The sequence below is a fragment of the Cryptomeria japonica genome, chromosome 2 (assembly GCF_030272615.1).
Source record: "Cryptomeria japonica chromosome 2, Sugi_1.0, whole genome shotgun sequence".
NCBI lineage: Eukaryota > Viridiplantae > Streptophyta > Pinopsida > Cupressales > Cupressaceae > Cryptomeria > Cryptomeria japonica.
The window spans coordinates 645,118,123-645,139,284 of NC_081406.1; the positions used below are offsets into that span (position 1 = coordinate 645,118,123).

Here is a 21,162-nt window from a genome sequence, read left to right on the forward strand (position 1 = left end):
AAAAGACTATATAGATGTTTAAATCCATAAATGCAAGGATAAAGGTTGCTCTTATGGTTTTGATCCTTGATGAAGGAAAGTTCATTTCTAATCTATTAAAGCCTCACTATTATAGATCTACTAGTAGGCACTTGATTCAAATCGAGTTCAACAAGATATTCCTTGTCACACAAAGAGCTAAGAGCATCTACCCCTCTATGTTAACTTTAACATCTATCTTAGTACATGTTGTAGTGTTTGTCTAGACTTAAATCTTTTATCCAAGCCAATTGTGACAATTATTTTCACAATTAATCAATTATCCTAAATAAATTAATATAACATTTTATTCCTCAACAATGCATTATCATTCTCATCTTATTAATCACGCGTCTCAAGTGAAGGAATATAACTCATTTAGTTATTTGAGTTTGGTGTATCAAATGTCTTGTCCATTGTCTCTTTCATATATAAGAGCCAATTATAAAGTAAATGGCATTAATCTAAACAATTAACATCTATGCTAACTTTAGCATATGTCTTAGTACATGTTGTAGCTTTTCTAGACTCAACTCTTTTATCCAGGTCAATTGCGACATTTATCTTCACAATTAATTAATTATCCCAAATATTAATAAGGCATTTTATTCCTCAACAATGTATTATCATTCTCATTTTATTGATCACAAGTGTCTCAAGTGAATGAATACAATTCGTTTAGTTGTTTGAGTTTGGTGTATCAAAGGTCTTGTCCATTGTCTCATTCATATATAAGAGCCAATTATAAATTAAATGACATGACATAAGGTTGGACTATATCAAAACAAGTCAAGTTGTTTGAGTTTGGTGTATAAAACGTCTTGTCCATTGTCTCCTTCATATATAAGAGCCAATTATAAACTAAATGACATGACATAAGGTTGGACTATATCAAAACAAGTCATGGACTCCCTGCTTGATGAAAGATTCTATTGGTGCTTTTAAGCATCACCCACTCTATATATTCACAAGTAACACATTTTTAAAGGACAATGACATTGAGTTTAGAGTTTTTCTTTGAGGATCAAAGCTACATACATGTTTAAAGCCATAAATGCGAGGATAAGGGTTGCCCATACAATTTTGACCCTTGATGAAGGATAGTTCATTTCTAATCTTTTAAAGCCTCAATATTTAATTCAAATCGACTACAACAAATTATTACTTGTGACACAAAGAGATGATAGGATTTACCCCTCTATGCCAACTTCAACATTTGTTTTAATATATGTAGTGCTTGTCTAGATTCAACTCTTTTATTAAGATCAATTGTGATATCAATTGCCACAATTGCTTAATCAACCTAGATATTAATACAAGGTGTTTTATTCCTCACCAATATATTATCATTGTTCACATGCATCTTTAAGGGAATATAACTCATTGAGTCATTTGAATTCCGTGTATCAAAAGGGCTTGTATATGCCTCTTTCATCTAAGACCCAATCATAAAGTATTTTTCTCCTTTATGCACTTTATGTGGTCCATTTTATAGTTGACCCATTTGTGTAACTTCAAATTAAAAGAGATAAAATCTTTTATACACAATAAAGTTGCTTTATTCCCAAAGAGTCCTATAATGACTCTATCTCATTAAATTTAATAGCTCAACCTCATAAAAGATAGACAAATAGAATCTTGCTCACATATTATATTCAACCAAACATCATAAAATAAAAAATACCCTTCAACAATCCCAAAAAAACAAACAAACCTCCACCATTAGTAAATGAATACATAATTCAAAAAAGCAACAAAACAAAATCAAACTATAGTTCTAATAACCTGCATTTATTCCAGTGGACCAGATCTGGCAGCAGGCAAGAGCATCTTAAAAAGGAAGAGATGTACAAATTGTTTTCATTAATTCCGTCAAATGCATAAGCTGGAAGACGCCATAAAATCATGACGTATGTCCACGACTGGCCAATCATACAATCATACTATCAGATTCTCTTCTGTTACGGAAATGAAAAATCTTGAGCTGCTAAATTAGTCACATACGCGGGAAAAAGAAGAAGCTGTGGTGGCGAAGTGGCGAAGTGCCAATTGGGGCGGACCCACTCTGTGAAAAGGCCGACACCCACAACATTGCCACCATGCACGGTCACCCACATTTTTATATCAGTTCCAAATTATATAACTTTGATTGACCACACAGCGGTCAACGTTGGAGGCTTCCTGCCTCATGATCATAGAATTTTATAATCAAGCCACTCAGTGTTTTCAAATTATAATTAGCTTGCATTTGTTGCAGCTGCCTTTCTCTGAAACCTTGTTGTTTGCAATGTTTTCGATCGCCCGAACTACCACTCGGGTTTGTTGCTTTCTCCCTGATAGAACTGTCGCTCAATCGAATTTTCAGAGTAAGGTAGTGTTGCATGGAGAGAGAAATCATGGGATCTGTGAGGTTAAGCAGAGTTTGGGGAGGCCATGGTGGGAGCAGAGAGCAGGTCGCAGCAGGGGACCGATCGTTAATGTTACGGAGGGAAGGACCATGAGAGAATTGGATGCTGTCAATCTCAATGTCAATTTGAAGGCGAAGAACATTGAAGTGTTAATTGCTGCAACAATGACTATGCTGTTTGGTGTTGGCAATAAAGTCTTGTACAAATTAGCCCTCGTTCCTTTGAAAAACTACCCTTTCTTTTTGGCCCAGCTTGCTACTTTTGGGTAATGCTTTTTCTCTCATTCTTTCTATGTTTTCTTTTTAATCCCTTCATATTGGACACACAGAATTCAAATTACTGAGTAGCCTGTTAATTAATTGCAATAGATTGATTTAATGGAGTCCAGTTCCACAGACCAGAATAGTCTATGCCGCTTTGACGGTGATCCAAATTGGACCCCACAATCCTAGAGAATACATTTGAGAGTTTAAATCCAAGGACTTGGGTTGATTTAGATTAACAAGGCAGGAACATAATCAGATTGCAGATAGTTACGGTCCACCGACAAGAGTGGGCAGCTGTTCTACATTTTTAGCTCTGCAGAATCAAGTAGAGTATTCTCAAACGGCTTTTACAAGTTGGTTATAGAGAAATCAAAACACGTTACACCATTCAGCTTAGCCACACCTTATCTATTAGAACATCCCAAAGATTTGTCACTAGACATTCTTTATACTGGCTTACTGGCATCACAAACTTAAAAACCTCTTTACAAAAGTATATTGTTTCAGTTTATGTTTGCAACTAAAGATGCAAATTAGAGTTATGCCCCAATTTTAATATCATTCATAGAATCATGTTTCATATATAACCTTTGAAAATACAGAAATACATAATCCTCTAGAGACGAATCACAAGCATAGGCTCTCATAAGATATTGCAGAGTTGAAGACTATTGGACTATGCAATTTGGTAGTACACTTCTAGACTAGCTATTGAGAGATTGGTGCCTTAATCCATTGGTATTAGAGTCAAGCTTTAAAATCAAATGCAAACATATATGCAATCAAAAACATAGAGCTAGTATTGCATCTAACATCTCATATTTGATATTTCGCTTAGACACAATTCAAAGATACAATAAACATCACTAGATTAAATCAACTTTATTTATTCCCAGCCAGTCAGAGAAACCCCATACACTGTAATGAAAAATACCTTTAAAGAGTGAAGGATTTTTACAATTGCTTTGCTAGTCTACTAATCAGGAATGGTAACAGACTAGGAAATGTAGCGCCAGAGATCAATGTTATTCCTTGGAATTTTCAGCCAATCGTAGAGACTAAGTCTGGAAGTTATTCTATTTATGAGGTTTTATTTCTCCAATACCTGATTAGTAAGCAATTGATAGCGGTGAATGTAGTGAGCATGCATTAAATTTAAACCTCATAACATAAAATTATTTACAGTTTAGCATTTGTGGTGGCATACAGGTATGTGGTGGTTTATTTTTCCATTCTATATATACGGTACAAGGCTGGCATTGTGACGAAGGAGATGCTGTCCTTGCCAAAGTCTCGCTTTCTTGCAGTTGGTGCTCTAGAAGCCCTTGGGATGGCTTCAGGAATGGCAGCAGGAAGTAAGTCAGTAATGCCATTGTCAATTTGCAACAATATTGTCTGTTTGTCTTTTGTGGGATATTGTATTTCTCCAATTTCAAATCTCTTTTATAAAATTAGGTGATCAGAATGATTCTATTTGCAAACTGTGGTATAATGTTTTTAGGAAGGTTTTCATCACTTTTAGATTTTGAGCATTCTATATAATCCCAATAGATGTTTTAGCAATTTGCTCTCTTATGTTCAAAGCTCATTTAAGAGTATATCCCTTTGATAGCTTAGCTCGCTTACATACATCCATGCATACATACATGCATGAATACATGCGTGCATGCATGCATACATACGTATGTATTCATGTACTTACATACATGCATGCATGTATTATATATATTCTGCATTACCGCCATAGGTGGCAGCTCCATTCCATTAATATAAAAGATAAAAATTACATGCCTCAAACCGGAGGAGCGGAAAAGACCAATTTCATTTCCTAATTTGTATTAAACCACAAATACATGAGGCCTTGAGTTCATCAAGTCTCTCTACCTGTTGAGGGGAAAGGAGATCCAACATTCCAGTCAAAAACTTCTTGAACTCCTCCATGTTACTTTTAGTAATTTAATTAGAGAAAAACCGTAGACATTTATTAAGCTTTGTTAGACATTTACTAAGCTTTGTTAGACATTTACGAAACTTTGCATTGTTGCTCAAAGCCCTCCTTCCAAACACCTTACCAATGTCATGCATCACAGCCTCACAATTGTAGTTGGAGATCACTAACAACACACCATTTTGCCATGAGCTATGGATATATTTATTCACAGCCATTTTTCTAGTCATCTTCCTTCCCAAGATGTCAATGGAAGTCATAAAAAAGTTCTCTAAAATAATAATGTCATGAATGTGGCCATCTTCCAAACGTCTTTGTCCCACAATTCTTTGATTGTGCCTTCCTTTTGGGGTACCTCTGTTTTATTTAGTAGCTTCTAGATTTTGCCCCGCACCAAATGATTTCGTTCTATTTTGGAACAATTAATATTTTCCTTTACCAAGCTTCTTTGCAAGTTTATCTTGGCTCTCAAAAAACTGGGAGCTCCACTTAAGTTTTTCCATCATCACTTGACACCATTCTTACCTGTTGATGTATAGCTAGGTCAGATCCCTTGGGTGGGCCGATCTAGTCAACCGAATTGCTAATGGGCCTTTGGCCTTAGAAATTTCCCTTTGTATTGGGCCCTATTTGAGTGGGTTATAGGTCAGCCCTATAACTGTAACATGTAAAGGAATTCATGTAGCGTGTAAACATTATGTAAAATATAGCTTGGTTAGGGCCTATTAATATGTAACTTGTAAAGTGTTATTGGTCAGGTCCTAACCGATGTAACTTGTGGTATTGGTCTGACCCTATAATGGCAAATGTAACTTGTGGTTATAAATGGGTCTGACCCTATAATGTAACTTTTGAACTTGTAATTTGGCGCCAAAGCCGACCTAGACATAAGGGTTAAGGGCATGTATATAAAGGAAGTGACTTGAGGTCACAAGATATATAACTCAAGCGAATATCATTTGCCTTAATGTGATCTGTTTTGCTCCAAAGGTCAGCAAACATACTTTGAAGGTCTGCGATCTCAGTCTGAGCCCTAGCGAATCTCTTCCTAGTTGGGTGAACTTCATTACTAGCTGAGCGAACATCACAGTTAGTAGTACCTGCATTTTGGAGACTTCTTCAAGTCTGATCTCAGGTCCCAGGATCAGATAAGTTGTGTCTTGTCACTTATGTTTGTGCCCTAGCTGGGCAAAGTTGTAACCTATTTCTGTGATTAATCTAAGGCAGATCTGAGACATTAGTTGCTGGGTTTTTCCTCCAAGAGGGAGGTTTTCCCAGGGTATAGTTGTGTTGTGTGTCCTTCTTACTGTTCATTTTTTTTTTGCTCATTAATTGTTAATATGATCATTAAAATCTAACATGGTATCAGAGCCAAGTTCGTACTAACTGTGATCAAATTATTGGGAAGTCTTCATCATCAGTCTATCATTCCATTCTTCAGTCAGCATGGCATCATACATTAGAGTTGAAGATAGATTGGATGGTGCATCCAATTTCACTACATGGAAATTTAGAATCATGATGGCATTGAATGATCTCTCTGAGTTCATCAACAAAGAGTCTTTCGAGCCCTCAGTTGAAGGAGAAAAGGAAGCTTGGAGAAAGAAAGACTTTCGAGCTCAAAGGATAATAGTGGATTCCGTCAAGTATCATATCGTGCCTCTCATCGCCAAGCTAAAGACAACAAAAGAAATGTTCAGCACCTTAGAGAAGATGTATGAAATCAACAACATCAGTCGCATCCTATCATTGCAGCAGCAACTTCACCATATCAAGATGGCAAAAGGAGAATGTGTAGCTGCATACTTCAAGAGGATTTCTGATCTGAAGGATCAGCTCTCTTCCGTTGCGAAAGTTGTTGAAGGTAGCGACCTATCCATGATGGCTCTCAATGGTCTTCCATCATCTTGGGAAGCATTCATTCAAGGAATCAGCGCAAGGATTGAACTTCCACAGTTTGATCGCCTAAGGACAGATTATTTACAAGAAGAGTCACGGCTAATTGCTAGAGGACTTGAGCGTGATCATTATGATGTGGAAAATCAAGTTCTAGCTTCGCATATGGAGAAAGGTAAAGGAAGAAAGTGGGATAGAGATAGAGGATCTGATTCTCCTCCTAAAGCAAAAAGGAAGAAGGACTTATCTCACATCCAGTGCTTTAAGTGTAATACGTTTGGTCATTTTGCTCAGGATTGCAAAATCGGGACTTCTCTTGCTTCCTCTGTAGAAGTTGTTATAGGAACTCCTCAGAAGGAACAAAAGTCAAATGAAGACTTACTTTTCTAAAAGGAAGTAAATGTCAGAAAGAGTTTCAAAGGAAGCTCATCAGCTTTAGAGGGAGCTTGTTGTTTTGAGCTTCAGAGGGAGCTTGTTTGTTGTTTCAGCTTCAGAGGAAGCCACATCCTTGGTTAAGGCAATCTTCCGGCAGAAGATTGAGGTGAAAGCTCTCGGTTAAGGCAATTTTCCAGGAGAAGGTTGAGGTGAAAGCCCTCGTCCCACCCTCTGCAAGTAGGCATGGTGGATCCACCCTCTGCGAGTAGGTATGGTGGGTATCATGGAAGAAATTCCATGATGAGTTTGTTCACTCTCTGGGAGTAGCTATGGTGAACGTATCATCCATGGGAGTAGCCATGGTGGTAGTCACTATGTGACTTGGTCACTCATAAGGAATCCTCCCTAGCTAAGAGGGAGTGTTGATGTATAGCTAGGTCGGATCCCTTGGGTGGGTCGACCTAGTCAACCGAATTGCTAATGGGCCTTCGGCCTTAGCAATTTGCCTTTGTATTGGGCCCTATTTGAGCGGGTTATAGGTCAGCCCTATAACTGTAACATGTAAAGGAATTCATGTAGCGTGTAAACATTATGTAAAATATAGCTTGGTCGGGACCTATTAATATGTAACTGGTAAAGTGTTATTGGTTAGGTCCTAACAGATGTAACTTGTGATATTGGTCTGACCCTATAATGGCGAATGTAACTTGTGGTTATAAATGGGTTTGACCCTATAATGTAACTTGTGAATTTGTAATTTGGCGCCAAAGCCGACCTAGGCATAAGGGTTAAGGGGATGTATGTAAAGGAAGTGACTTGAGGTCACAAGATATATAACTCAAGCAAATATCATCTGCCTTAATGTGATCTGTTATGCTCCAAAGGTCAGCAAACATACTTTGAAGGTCTGCGATCTCAGTATGAGCCCTAGCGAATCTCTTCCTAGCTGGGCGAACTTCATTACCAGCTGAGCGAACATCACCCTAGGCTGTTCTGAGGCTGCCGAACCTGCTACAGGCAGTAGTACCTGCATTTTGGAGACTTCTTCAAGTCTGATCTCAGGTCCCATGATCAGATAAGTCGTGTCTTGTCACTTATGTTTGTGTCCTAGCTGGGCAAAGTTGTAACCTATTTCTGTGATTAATCTAAGGCAGATCTGAGACATTAGTTGCTGGGTTTTTCCTCCAAGAGGGAGGTTTTCCCAGGGTATAGTTGTGTTGTGTGTCCTTCTTACTGTGCTTTTTTGTTTTCTGCTCATTAATTGTTAATCTGATCATTGAAATCTAACATTACCAACTAATATGGTGACAAAATCTGCTACTTTATCACCCCAAACATACTCCATGATATCTTTGCATGAGCTCTATTCCATGAGTTAGTTTAGAAATTCTCATATTTGCCATTATTTACCATCCAAGACAAAAGATCAGTAATGAGATGTTTGCACTTCATCATGAAATTCCAAATGTGAGAACATGTTGTGGGTTGGCGACTATAAGAATTCTTTTTGGGTTTTATTCAAATATTTCTTTCAGAGAATCTTACACTAGAGGGATAAAGGATTCTTAAACATTCTCCAAATCAATTTTGCACCAAGTGCTGAATAATGCTCCAAGGAGAATCGAATGCTAGTTCTGCTCTCTTGTTTATTTTTCCTTACTGATTCCTATCTAACCAAATTAATTTGTTTAACATCATTTGAACCTTCCCATGGGAAATGCTTTAAAATTCCATCAATGCCTTACAAGGTCTTCGTTAGTTGCAAATAGGACATAATATAAATTGGAATCACTTAAAGAATAGATTTTATCATCTAAATCATGGTAACCAATGTTAGGTAACAACCTTTCCAAGCTTTAGACTTGGCTTTGCAAGCACCAATAGTTCCATCCCCTAGACTAGATCTTATAGCTCATTTGATTGCGTTACTTCTAGATATTTGCTCGGTGTAGTGTCAATATTGAATCCTAGGAATTCCACAATTGTTTTTTGAATAATCCACATAATGTGGAAAAATAATTTTTTTGATTATCTATCTTGAGGAAGCAATATAACATTCAAGTGTGGATTTGATCAACTTTTCTTCATCCATTTGAGCCTCAGCATAAAGGATGGTGTCATCAGCAAATTGTTAGTGGGTTACCAGTTCCAAGTTCTAAGCAATTTGGACAACACTCCAAGCTCCCAACTCAGCCTTAGCATTTATTATTCTTCCAAGAGCCTCAACCATTAGCACAAAAAGAAATGGGGAAATAGAATCACCTTGTTTGAAGCCATGAACAACCTCAAAGAAGCTACACAGAATGTGTTGGCCAAAACAAAGAACCTAGGAATGGATATGTATCTGCAAATCCACTCTAACCATTTTTTCCCAAAACTAAAATTTCGTAGAATTTGCATAAAAAACAACCAACACACCTTGTCACAGGCTTTACTGATATCCAACTTGATTGCCATGCTTTTCTAGTTTGAGTTGTCAATCAAATGAATTGCCTCATGTGCAACAATGATGTTTCTACCTAGCATAAATCCACTTTGTTCACAAGATATGATATGAGGAAGAACCACCTTCAATTTGTTAGCCACCACCTTGAAGATAATTTTGTAAATGGTGTTACACAAATAGATGGGGTGGAAGTGAGCAAATGAATTGCAATCTAGCTTCTTGGGTATGAGAGCAATATTGGGGTTGTTTAAATCTATCTGGATCTTCTTGGATTTTTGCAAATCCTCCACAACCTCCCACATTTCTTTTCCAATAATTCCTCAAAATTTTTGATAGAAGCAAGCAAGGAAACTATCTAATCTTGGGGCTTTGTTGGATGCAATTGGAAAAGCCGTAGCCTTCACCTCTAACTAATATTTTGGTGCCACGAGTATTTCTCATCCTCCTTGACAATACAAGGGGTACTCACTAATAACTTGTCCATATCTTGGGATTTCGAAGCTCCCACTCCAGCAATAAATCTTGGAAAATGGGCACATCTTTCTTTTGAATTTCTTCCACACTTGTCAATTGTCACCCATTCAAGGATTTGATAGAACCAATTCTATTTTGAGTTCTCATTACCTTTGAATCATTGTGAAATCTTTGTGTGTTCAAGTCAGCTTCCGTTAACTATCTTTCTTTGGATTTTGATTTCCAAAATAACTCTTCTCTAGCTAGGATTTTAGCATGATATATCAACAATTCTTTTTAAAAAATCCTTTTGGAACATCTTGGATGCAATCACTTTTCGGTTTAGGTCCTCTAGATCCTTTTCTATTTTAGCTTTTTCCTCAAAGATGTTGAATGAGTTTACCTTCCACTCCTTAAGTCCAACCGTGACATGAAATATCTTGGTGAAGATGAACATCTTGGACCGCTTTTTGCTTCATAGCCTTTGACCACCAATACTTTATTAATTCCATTAGGTCATCTTGTCTAAACCACATTCACTCAAACTTGAATTGGCATTTTAAGGGTGGTTTGTCCTACAAGATAGTCAACATCACAAGAAAATGGTTTGATCTTGACATTGGACAAATGGAGGACTCTAAAAGGTTGGGGGAAGGGAGCCAATTGGTATAAAATAACAAGTGATCTAGAGGCCTCACAATGTTGGTGAAACCCGCATGCCTTTTAGTCCAAGTAAAGGTCCCATTTTGAGTGTCACATCCATCGAGTTAGCATCCCTCACAAACTTTTGGAAATTTTGATGAGATTGAGAGATTTTGGATAGGTCTCTATGTTTCTCCAATGTGGGAAGAATTGCATTGAGATATCCTCCAAGAATAAATTTTTATTCCAATAGAGATGGGATAGAAGAAAAATCTCATTCTAGACTTGTTTGTCATTCGATTTTGTGGGAATATTGGCATTTATTGAACAAAAAGACAAATTTGAAACTAGATTGTTCCTTTAAAGACATCCAATTTGGGGTGAAGGAGAGCGATTCAATAACCACTCAATCGGAGCTTTATAGAACACCTAAGCTGCTAGCCGCACCAATATCATCCACACACAAACCTTTCCAACCCTTATAGTGATTTAGGAAGAGATTAGCCTATGAGGATTTTAATTAGTTACTCGCAAAAATAGTTTATCGGCTGTCATATTATCCATTTGGTGCTTGACCAAGTGCCTCTTGTTAGGGGCATTTAAGCCCCTAACATTCCAAGTTGTTATCTTCATTGCTCTCTAAGGGAGGAGTAATCTTCCAAGTTGTTATCTTCATTGCTCTAGAAGGGAGGAGCAATTTTCCAAGCTGTTATCTTCATTGCTCCCTAACGGAGGAGACTCCTCCCTTAGATCTCAACAAATATTCCATCATTGACGATTGTCCTTCGAACATTGTGTACTTTTCTCTTCTTTTCTTATTTGTTTTTCTTCCACACTTTTTCCTTGACCCTATATTGGCATTGAGAAAATTGAAAGTCGATTGATCTATGCACCGCAGGTCTGTTATCCCTAATCCCTCTTCCAACTCATTTTTTGACCTTGGCCATTCTTTTGAGTTTGCTTCCCTAGCATTTTAATCTTCCACCTCAGAAAGATTCTGTTCGAAAGCGATTAACGCCAATTTGGGAGAGGCTCTCTTACCTAAACCAATCCTCCCACATTCCAAAATTTCTCTAGTTGGAAAGTCACCTTTCTCCTTTCAACTCTTTCCCTTCACTTCACTAGGCTTCTTTTTCAGGATCCATTGCTGAATAACTTTTTTTGAGGGCTTTTAGGGCAATTTCTCCTGAAGTGATCTTGGCTTCTACATTTTAGAAAAAAGAATTTAGTTTTCTGTATCTCCATTGATTGTACCAAATCTCTTGCATGTGTTGAAAAGGTAATTTGTTTCGGGATTTCATATATTGCAGCCACTTGAATTCTAGCACAGATGTGGAAGTTCCTTCAAGCAACTCAACCTATTGAATCAATTAGTCCCAAATTGCTGCATATTTTATTAAACATTCCATGGACCAATATTTCATTGGCAAGTTACAAAGCCAAATCCAAACATGAGCTTTGCTTGGGTTGCAAGAAAGGGGATAAAATTTTGGGCACAATTTTTGAATATACAAAGTGGAATTTTTGAATTACCATGGCCCATTTTGCAAAACAAAGTCTCGATCTATACCATCTTAAAAAATTATAGAGAAGAACCCCTTTGGAATGAAATTTAGTTTGTGCTTGGATCCACAAGTCTCATGGACCCACTCTTCAATTCTACATCATGGTGATTTCTTCCCAATGAACCTGCCTATGATTGCTTGCTCTTGAAGATGTTCAGTCACCACCTCATCTTTTAAATTAATTACTATTTTTGGTGAGTGAGCCCCTTATTTTATTTTTTTGAAAGTGCTACTTTGCCCCCCATTTTGGTTTTTTCATGCTATCTTTTCTTTATACATGTATTTATGTATGCATGCATATATATGTATTATGTACATATACATATACATATACATATACATATACATATGTTTGTATATATGCATGTATATATGTGTATAAATTTATTTGTCAATCACCTATTGGGACCGAAGGATGTACTACTGGATATGTATATGGCTATTTTTGTCTTTGCTTCTATTGACTTTTCTTCTTATGCCTTTACAACCCCTGCTTCCTCTCTTGCTGTGGTCTCTCCAATGATGGTAACCTGGGGAGATACTGGCTCTATGACTAGCAAAGATGTTACTGACAGGAGGGATATGGACTGGGAAGCTTCATGTGCTTTCTCCATCTACTACTGAATCAATTGAGTCACCACCAAAATCAATGGAATGAACTGGAAAGGTTGCTGCTGTGTCTCTCTTCTAGATCTTGATATGGAACAAGTTATCAGACTAGGTATAAATATATGTATGTATGTATGCATGTGTATAAATATATTTCTCAACCACCTATTGGGATTGAAGGGTGTACTACTGGATATGTATATGGATCAAGGTAAACTAGTGCTATTTTTGCCTTTGCTTCTTATGGCTTTACCACCCCCGCTTCCTCTCTTGCTTTGGGCTCTCCAATGATGGTAACCTGGGGAGATACTGGCTCTATGACTGGCAAAGATGTTACTGACAGGATGGATATGGACTGGGAAGCTTCATGTGCTTTCTCAGTCTACTACTGAATCAAATGACTCACCACTAAAATCAATGGAATGAACTGGAAGGGCTGCTGCTGCTGTGTCTCTCTTCTAGATCTGGATATGGAACAAGTTATCAAACAAGGTATATATATATATATATAAAGGTAGCTAAGCTATCAAAGCCATATACTCTTATATGAAGTTATGCACGAGTGAACAAATTGCTAAAACATCTATTGGGATTATGTAAAAGGTTCAAAATCTAAAAGCAATGAAAACCTTCTTAAAAACATTTTGCTGTAGTTTGCAAATAGAATCATATCATGTATATATGTGTGTGTGGGGAAGTGTGTGCATGTTTATGTGTCCGTGTAGAACATAATGTTTGCTTTTGTGAATTTTCGTTATATTATGATAACACTTTTGTTGCTAGAAAGGTATTAGTAAAGTCAAATGAGTATAAGAAAATTTGCATTTATGTGGAAACGTACTTGAATCTACTTGAAGTAGTGGTTCTTTTGGGCAAAGTGGAGACGTTATATGGAATTTCTATCAAATATGGTCTTATTAACCATTTCTTTTTTTTCCAAACAGGCATGCTTTCAGGGGCATCCATTCCAATTTTGTCTCAGGTAATATGCAGCAATGCTTTTAAATATTACCATCTATTACTGAAAATTGAAATCAGTATTTGGAATACAAGTAACTTCTGACCAGGACTAAACTGATCCACTGCTGCAACTGTACCGGTGAATTTTATATTGCAACTTATTTACTAGCAAAAATGATATTGAAATAGAGTTGTATGAATTAGGGATGTTCATCATGGTCAAATTGATTGATCAGGTAACATGATTGATTACATCATTATTGCATGATGTTCATTGAGTCAAATTTTATGATTTGAATCATTTAAGCATCATCTTGAATATTTTCATGATTCATGGCCATGGATGCATCAAATGATGATAAACCTTCCCTAATATACATTTTTCTATTTTGCAGACATTTTTGGTGTGGCAGTTGATCTTGTCATTCATTTTTTTAGGACGCCGCTACACACTGAATCAGATTTTTGGTTGTTTACTAATATCTTTTGGCGTGATCATAACAGTTTCTAGGTATTTGCTTGCCCTTTGGCCCTTTAAATTGTATGTAAGTCTTTACAATATCAATTATTTGAGATAATAGATGATAGAGATTCATGTTCACAACTTTTCTTCAATACTTAATGGTTTAACATCTGTGATGCTTAAACATTTGCATAGCATATAGCTATGTGCATAGTGCTTCTTCATATGCCAAATTGAACTTTGTTTTTACCTTGCAGTGGAGGAGGTTCAGGTACATCGTTGCAACAAACAGGATTTGTGTGGCCACTTTTGATGATAGTCTCTTTCTTATTTCAAGCTGGAGATACAATTCTAAAGGTTATAAACATTCAAATCACACAAATTGTAGATGGCTCTATCTAAAATAATGGTTTAAGAAAGCAATTTTTGATCTGGTATTTTCTCTTCAACAGGAAATTATTTTTCTGGATGCAGCTAAACAACTAAAGGTACTAGTGCAAATAAACTTGATTTCTGTATTTCCATCAAAAGTTATGCCTGTAAACATTAGTTTCTGCTTGTATCCTACAGAAATAAACTGTCACTATAATTTTTTTCCTACCCAGAATGATATCTCTTGTATTCATAAGCATTAGTCCTCGTACTGTGCAGTTTCAATTTTGATATCCCACTAACTCTAAAGCTACAACCTCGTTGCAGGGTGGATCTGTGGATCTCTTTGTAATTAATTCTTTTGGATCAGGCTTCCAGGTAAATCTGTTTAATAATCATTCAGTCATGATCTATATTATATTCAATATGTATTTTTAAAACACAACGTATGATTTTAGAAATAGTACTGTAAGTTATTTTATTGTTTGCAATTCATTTTCATTTTAATGTAGGACTTGCTTCATACTGAGAACATGTCTTTTATAGCCAATCTGACAGAATTGGTAACTTACTTATTTATCATTCTGTTATTTTATTGCAGGCCTTGTTTATTTTGCTACTACTTCCATTTCTATCAAGACTATGGGGCGTTCCATTTGCCCAGCTTCCTGGCTACTTGAGAGACGGAGCAGCTTGTTTTGTAAATGCTGGATCTTTAGCAAAGGGTAATATACGCTTCTGCTAGCTATTTGTAATACTTTGTTTTTGTTGATATATGTTTTTATCTCTGGTAAATCCCAAAAAATCATAATTCGGATTGCTGTCAATGTTGGAAAATGAGGATGGTACTGTCCAACTATTACATGATAGTAGACTGTATCATAAATGCCTATAGTCATTTTGAGTCGTTATATAAAAAATGACATTTAAATTTTAAAATAAAAAAGAAAAATAAAAATTCATTGATCCAATAATCCATTTGATAATTATACTATAATTATAATTTTATTTTTATCAACCAAAGTTACAAAATACAAACAAGCTAGAGAAGCACAAGTGAAAAACACCAAAATGACCAATTCCCAAAATATGCATAGTTGGATTCAACCACAAGCTTAAAAACTAGAGTCATTATCTGATGGAAAACTTGGAGATTGCTCCCCATTACTGGAACTGGGGGATTCTACTTAACATGACCCTAACCAATCTTTGCTACACATCTTGGTCCTGATCAACCTGTTCCACCTCCTTAGGCTCTGCATCGTACTATGTTGTTGAATTCTCTGTGTACTCAGGTGTCTTGTCATCAATGAGATGCAATACACTATGTCAACAAGCTTCTCTTCTCTGCTAGAGGTAATTTTGTTACTCTTAAAAGAGTGGAATAAAGCAATATGTGGCCTAGTTCTACTCAGTAGAAGGAACTATGAACCTATGACGAGAGGAGGATAGCAAGTGTATGCCACAATCCTGGAGGCCCATATAGTTGCTATAACTAATGTGCTTATCTTGTGCCAAGTGGGCTTGCCAAATCTTTGTTGAGCTCTTGTAGCTATTGAGTTTAGTAAATTTTTTCAATGCTATTCTAATCAATGAAACTTCCTCTGCTCAATGGTATCCATGAGGCCTTTCTTTACCTCATCAAGGGAACAACTCTACTAGGTCTCACCACATACCGTTCTAGATTCAATGCATATGTGGCCATGTGTAGAGAGTTGTTCAGCTTTTCTCACCTGCATGTAGAATTGCAGGTAGCATCTTGTTCATGAACAATGGCCTTTATCTTGCCAAGCATGCTATCAATGCACTCATAAGTCTCCTTAAGGTTGGGACTGTTAAAATATCCAAATCTAATAATGCTGAAAATAGGGGACACAAAAGATGTGATGTATCTCAAATTTGGCCAAAACTCTTCATTCACTACATTCTGCTTCACCCACATGCTCTTCTTTGTGTTGGACTACTCCCACTTTGTCCAATTCTATATTATGATCATAAATTGCAAGGGCTCTTGCAACTCAAGCAACCTCTACGGTAGAATGAAGTAAGATGCAATTGTGATCTCTACTGGTTTGAAGAATTTCCTCTTTGAAAAGGACTGAAATAGTGCCAATTATGTGCAGTGGTTGCAAACTGACATCAACATTGCCCTTACATCCTTCATGCCCTTTTTGAACCCATCAATTTTGCTAATGTCCTCGAGTTCTTTGTTCATGCCATGCACACAAGGGATTCAATACATGTGCATGTAAGTGGTCTCAATCAGTTTACTTTGCTGCCCTACAAACATAAACTACATCAGCAACCACTTGTACTACATTGGAATGACTAACTTTGTCAATGGTATCTCGTAGGATATCAAACTTAAACTCTACATCTTTGCTTTTCCCAAGTAGTTGACCACCCTAAGTAAGGCCCTTACTTACATATAACTATTAAATTTATTATTGATGAGTGACAGTGTCTAAATTGCACCCATTTGTCCGTGTTTATGCTGCAGCCATGTGACATTCATGTGACCTCATCTCTTCCATCAATAAGTTAACCTTAGAATAATTTTTTTTCTAAGGTTGTAGTTCTCAATTTGGTCTCACCAAGAGGTGCATAAGAAGCACTATCTTTGTCTAGTCTAGCCTTAGGCTCCTTGTAGTAACGAGATCAAGTAGCATGAAAAGGAACATCATTGCCAAAAGAGCATTGTAGTTGCTTCCTCTCTAGCTTGTACATAGATCATCAACATATCTGTAATTAGGTTTGTTGATTTTGAACCCATGGCCTATATTTTCTCCCTTGATGTCATTCCGTTCACATAAAAATCTGGTACTACCACAACTGTAGCTTCCTGTTTAGAAGCCTTGCTTTTCCAAGTGAACCAACTTGAAAAGAATGATACTGATACCTCAACGTCAGTGATGAAGTACCCTGAATTTGGCTAGAGTGTGTTGAAAAGTGCTCTAAATATTTGAGTGAAGCTTGGCTATTTTTTGTACAAAAATATTAGCTTTGTCTTTCTCCTTTTTCTGGTGGGATGTATTTGGATTTGGAAAGGCAACTGGAATTTTATAGAGTGCCAATGGTTGGAATCCATAACAAACATCAGAAGGAGAATGCCTTATAGAAACATGAGTGGCCTAAATGTAGCTATGTTGAGTGACATAGAGATTGGTATCCAACTTGCTTTCCTTTTTCTGGCCATTAATCTTTGAATGAAATGAAAATCACAATTGACAACTCAGAGGGAATCTACATTGATCGTTGAAAGTGACTCAAGAAGCATGTGTCACAATATGAAATGATAGTGAACAGTAGTCTGAGATTTGCCCAAACCTGCTTGAAGAACAAGTTGGCAGCCTGTGGAGCCTCATGCGTCTTGGATCACAGCATAAAGATAGCCATTTTGGAAACTAGAAAATATTCACAAAGATGCAGTCATTTTGGCCCTGAGGCTTGAGCGTCATGAAGTCCATGGAAATGTATTACCTTGGTCAAAAAGGTACTATTAATGGCCGATACAAGCCAGAATTTAAATTGGAAGGTTTATAATAACTGCAAAGTGAGTGCCAACAGATGTAATCATTAACCCTCTTCTGTATAGTTGTTCAATAGAAGTATTGCTGAAGGTGCTTGAAGGCCTTCTGAATGCTAAAACTGAAAAGCACATAGGATGCATACACCAGATTTCTCGTGGAAAACCCTTTCGGGTAAAAAACCACGACACACAATAGCTTTTATTAACAAATGGGCACCAACACAAATTACAAAAGTGAGCACCAACTCACTAAGAGCACCTACTCCCCTTGAAGCACCAACATCAAACTACTGAAGCACCTACTCCAGTCCTTTTTATACTCAGAAATTGCTGAAACTTTTAGAAAGATCTTCACATTTTACAATCAATGACTCTATCATATTCACGTATGCAGCTCCTTCAAATATCTCTCAAAATAAGCTCCTCTGGGTAACATGAGACAAGCTGTCAAGAGCAAAAGATGAATAGTGACTCCATCTGGAAAGAAAAAGATTGACTTGGCTTTAGCAGTTCCTTTTGTTGCTTATGTTTTAGCTTTAAACAAGCTGGAAACATGCTTTAAGGAAATGATGGTGAAGATCTTTAAGTCCTACTGAATATGTGAAAACAACTCTAAAAATATTTGATGCAAAGGACCTTGTCAATGGTCTGTACCTTTTCCTTAATATAGAGGTGATTAATCTGCTTGTTCTATTGTTCAACTGATTGACCAGATATGTGCAAAGATGGAACCATCTTTGTAACTAGGGGGTAAAATTTCACTCAATTAGTAGCTTTCAAATCTGTTATAAGTATCAATTTATGGCTGCTTTATTGCCTCTAGAAGCTGAAGGCAAGATCGCTACCAAGTGAGGGCTATTTATCAACAGTGTCCAAGCTCCTTGACTACTTATTTGTTTTGACTTTTTTTAATGCAAGTCTTGTTTCTGAAATCTCTTTCTCTATCATTACGTAACTTCCAGGATTCTAAGGGTTTGTTATTTCAGGTGCTGTCACAGAATGAGAAAAAGAAAGGATAAACAAAACCATTATTGTAAAATATTTTTCTACCCTTAATTTTATGCTGATGAATTCTTATGTGACTACAAAGTTCCTCTCTATTCGTGCCTCTGCAATTTGGTCAGTAGTTCTCCTTTGTGAATAACTGACTGTGTCTTTACGACAGGACTGCCTCGTGATTGCACCTTTTCTCTATTCATGTGTCTGCCAATTGATCAGTAATTCTTCAGAGGAATTGCTGCATGTATCCCTATGATATGATTGTCTAAAGCTTTCTTGTCTCTATTCATGATGCAGTTCTTTGTCTCTTGGCCTTCCTACTTTTCCATTGGTTTTGATGCCATTTTGATGCTTGTAATTTTTTTGCAGAACAAAAATTGATAGAGATCTAATATTAATAAACAATCAAATCAGTAGATGTGTAATGTTTTCTTAATTTTATTCAGGTTTTGAGGGATTTATTGGAACTTCCATATTGAGTAAATAACTTATAATCCTGGACACAGATGTGGATAACCATATGATCAGGGTTACACTGCAAACAACCATCATTCTATTTTTCTGGATGATACATAATTCTTTTGCTTTTGTAGGAAGCTTTATATTATTTTATTTTCTTGTTTTGCCTAAAACCTGCCTGGTATAATGGGCACCTTGCTGAAGACTGGTTCAATATTTTGGTTGAGGACCCATATCCACGAGTATGCAGTAATGAATTTTATAAATTCCTGTCTACATTGAGCTATTAATTTATTCTGATATTCATTTTCAACACGGTATCAGGATGTGAAGGAGCTCCTTTGTTGCCACTGCTTTTCATATTAGTAAACATGGGATTTAATATTTCTTTGCTGCATCTTCTCAAGATCTCTTCTGCAGTGGTCTCTTCTCTTGCTGCAACATTTTCAGGTAGTTCAACCTAAAATTCTCCTTGGTATCTCCTGTTCTTGCAAAATTCTTAGTTTGACATTTCTTATCAGTTTACTAGAATTTGATGGCACATTTGTTTCTGCAGTTCCACTTTCAATTTTTATGTTTACACTTCCACTCCCTTATATTGGTGTGGATTCCAGTCTACCTCCGGGATTCCTTATGGGTGCAGCTGTTCTTGTAATTGGATTGTTTGTATATAATTTGTCTAATCATACCAAGGAGGCTACCAAGTAAAAATAATGCAAATATGAGATCTATGGTCCTTTCAATTTATAATGCTTCATTCACCATCCTGATGAATGCAAGCAGTATTGGGAAATTAAAGAGTTCCAGTGCCTCAAAGGTGTGTCACTGGAAACTTCTGAGCAATTTTGCTTAAATAAAGAGAAGACAATTAACACAATGTTTGCAGAGGTATGTTCCGATTTTGAAAAATTATTCAGAGGTCCAAATAATCCTTATGCAAATGTTGTGAATGATTTATTCCAGTTTCTTTTAGTATTTGTTACCAGTTTTCCATGTACTTTTTCTCATATCATAAACATTTTTTTCTGGATAAGTGAGAAATTCTTTTGGGGCGCTCCCCCAAAACCAAATTAAAACTTTGAAGCACTCATCAAGACTATGAGGCAAAGTCTCAGCACATCTTGAATCAGAGGATGACAACTTAAAGATCTCTTTTGCATCTCCTTTTCTTACAAAATTTTTAGTTCGATAATTCTTGTCACTTTGTTAGAATTTGATGGGAAAACCACTGTTTCTGTAGTTTACTTTCAAGCTACCACTCCCTTATATTGGGGTAGATTCTAGTCTACCTCCAGGATTCCTTATGATGCATCTGTTCTTGTAATTGGATTGTTTTTATATAATTTTTTCAATCATACCTAGAGGATGCCAAATTAAAATAATACAAATTTGGAGATCTATGGCCCTCTTATCAATTTGGCGTGCATCATTCACCATCCCGATGAATGCAAACAATATTGGGAGAATGGTGAGTGAAGCAATATTGGGAATACTAAAGAGTTTCAGTGGCTCAAAAGTGTGTCTGTGGAAACTTCTAGGCAATTTTCATTAAGGGAAAAGAGAAAATCTATTAACAATTGTTTTGCAGAATTACATTACAATTTTGAAAATTGATAATGCAAGAAGGTCCGAATTCACTTACAGAAAAGGTTGTGAATGATTTATTCCAGTTTCTTTAAATATTTGTTACCTGTTTTCCATTTACTTTTTCTCATAGAATCTATTGGGGCCCTCTTCCAAAACCAAAATAAAGC

The 21,162-nt window shown here is 36.5% G+C and overlaps 1 protein-coding gene across 1 annotated transcript; it reads left to right on the top strand.

The window, feature by feature from the left end:
- The first annotated feature begins 1,849 nt into the window (after positions 1 to 1,849).
- On the top strand, positions 1,850 to 20,393 carry LOC131054884 (protein CLT1, chloroplastic). Its single transcript, XM_057989526.2, has 10 exons — positions 1,850 to 2,691; positions 3,902 to 4,047; positions 13,571 to 13,608; positions 13,982 to 14,097; positions 14,307 to 14,406; positions 14,502 to 14,537; positions 14,749 to 14,799; positions 15,023 to 15,146; positions 19,733 to 19,858; positions 19,965 to 20,393. The coding sequence occupies exons 1-10, from the start codon at positions 2,207 to 2,209 to the stop codon at positions 20,114 to 20,116; spliced, it is 1,374 nt and encodes a 457-aa protein (XP_057845509.2). The 5' UTR covers positions 1,850 to 2,206; the 3' UTR covers positions 20,117 to 20,393.
- The last annotated feature ends 769 nt before the right edge of the window (positions 20,394 to 21,162 follow it).

What these genes read in the sequence shown, in the direction of transcription:
- LOC131054884 (XM_057989526.2), top strand. Translation starts at nt 2,207, where the DNA reads ATGATCATAGAATTTTATAATCAAGCCACTCAGTGTTTTCAAATTATA. An exon ending in TTCAGGAATGGCAGCAGGAA is followed by an intron (nt 4,048 to 13,570) that starts GTAAGTCAGTAA and finishes TTTTCCAAACAG; the next exon opens with GCATGCTTTCAGGGGCATCC. An exon ending in CTTTTGGATCAGGCTTCCAG is followed by an intron (nt 14,800 to 15,022) that starts GTAAATCTGTTT and finishes ATTTTATTGCAG; the next exon opens with GCCTTGTTTATTTTGCTACT.